The 1,513-nt window shown below is 49.6% G+C and overlaps 1 protein-coding gene across 1 annotated transcript; it reads left to right on the top strand.

Annotated features, from left to right (window-relative positions):
* Positions 818-1,294, top strand: LOC109229921 (RNA-directed DNA polymerase homolog). Its single transcript, XM_019395465.1, has one exon. The coding sequence runs from the start codon at positions 818-820 to the stop codon at positions 1,292-1,294; it is 477 nt and encodes a 158-aa protein (XP_019251010.1).

The following is a 1,513-nucleotide window of genomic DNA, read 5'->3' as shown; positions in this document are numbered from 1 at the left end:
AGGTGGGGCCCAGCCCCGGTGCTATGCTCTTCCAGCCAGGCCAGAGGCTGAGTCTTCAGATGCAGTTATTACAGGTACTATTTTGGTCTGTGATAGGGGTGCTTCAGTGCTATTTGACCCTGGGTCTACGTATTCGTATGTGTCGTCCTATTTTGCACCCTACCTGGTTATGCCTAGTGATGCTTTGGGTATTCCTGTTTATTTATCTACACCGGTGGGTGATTCTATAGTGGTCGACCGAGTTCATCATTCCTGTGTGGTAGTGTTTGGGGGTCTTTAGACCCGTGTCGATTTATTGCTCTTAGACATGGTGGATTTCGACGTCATATTAGGGATGGATTGGTTGTCCCCGTATCATGCTATCTTGGATTGTCACGCCAAGACCGTGACCTTGGATTTGCCAGATTTGCCTCATTTGGAGTGGAGAGGGACCCCAGGGCATACCACCCGCAGTGTTATTTCATATGTGAAGGCTCGACGCATGGTCGAGAAGGGGTGTTTAGCTTATCTGGCGTATGTTCGCGATTCCAGCGCAGAGGTCCCTTCTATTGATTCTGTTCCTATTGTTCGGGAGTTCCCCGATGTTTTCCCTTCAGACCTGCCAGGTATGCCGCCCGACAGGGATATTGATTTTTGTATTGATCTGGCTCCGGGCACGCAGCCCATTTCTATTCCGCCGTATCGCATGGCCCCGCCAGAGTTGAAAGAGTTAAAGGATCAGTTGCAGGATTTGCTTGAGAAGGGTTTCATTAGACCCAGTGTTTCTCCTTGGGGTGCGCCGGTGTTATTTGTGAAGAAAAAGGATGGTTCGATGAGAATGTGCATTGATTACCGGCAATTGAACAAAGTGACGATAAAGAACAAGTATCCACTGCCGAGGATTGACGATTTGTTCGACCAGCTTCAGGGTGCGAAGGTGTTTTCAAAGATAGACTTGAGATCTGGCTACCATCAGCTGAGGATTAGGGCATCCGATGTCCCTAAGACAGCATTCCGCACTCGGTACGGGCATTATGAGTTCCTGGTCATGTCGTTTGGGTTGACCAATGCCCCAGCAGCATTCATGGAGTTGATGAACCGAGTGTTCAGGCCATATTTGGACATGTTCGTGATAGTCTTTATTGATGATATTTTGGTGTACTCCCGCAGCCAGGAGGAGCACGAGCAGCACCTCAGAGTGGTTCTTCAGACTCTGAGGGATAGTCAGTTATATGCCAAGTTCTCCAAGTGTAAGTTCTGGCTGAGTTCAGTAGCATTCCTGGGTCACGTTGTATCAGCAGGGGTATTCAGGTGACCCGAAGAAGATAGAGGCAGTCAAGAACTGGCCTCGACCAGCATCAGCCACAGAGATTCGGAGTTTCTTGGGTTGGCAGGCTACTACAGACGGTTCGTGGAGGGGTTTTCATCTATTGCAGCCCCGATGACCAGATTGACCCAGAAGGGTGCCCAGTTCAGATGGTCAGATGAGTGTGAGACGAGCTTTCAGAAGCTCAAGTCAGCTTTGACTACGGCA

Source organism: Nicotiana attenuata, chromosome 7 (genome assembly GCF_001879085.1).
Source record: "Nicotiana attenuata strain UT chromosome 7, NIATTr2, whole genome shotgun sequence".
Taxonomy (NCBI): domain Eukaryota; kingdom Viridiplantae; phylum Streptophyta; class Magnoliopsida; order Solanales; family Solanaceae; genus Nicotiana; species Nicotiana attenuata.
The sequence above is the reverse complement of the archived record's forward strand: the minus strand, read 5'-3'. Positions and strand labels throughout refer to the sequence as shown.

What these genes read in the sequence shown, in the direction of transcription:
- LOC109229921 (XM_019395465.1), top strand. Translation starts at nt 818, where the DNA reads ATGTGCATTGATTACCGGCAATTGAACAAAGTGACGATAAAGAACAAG.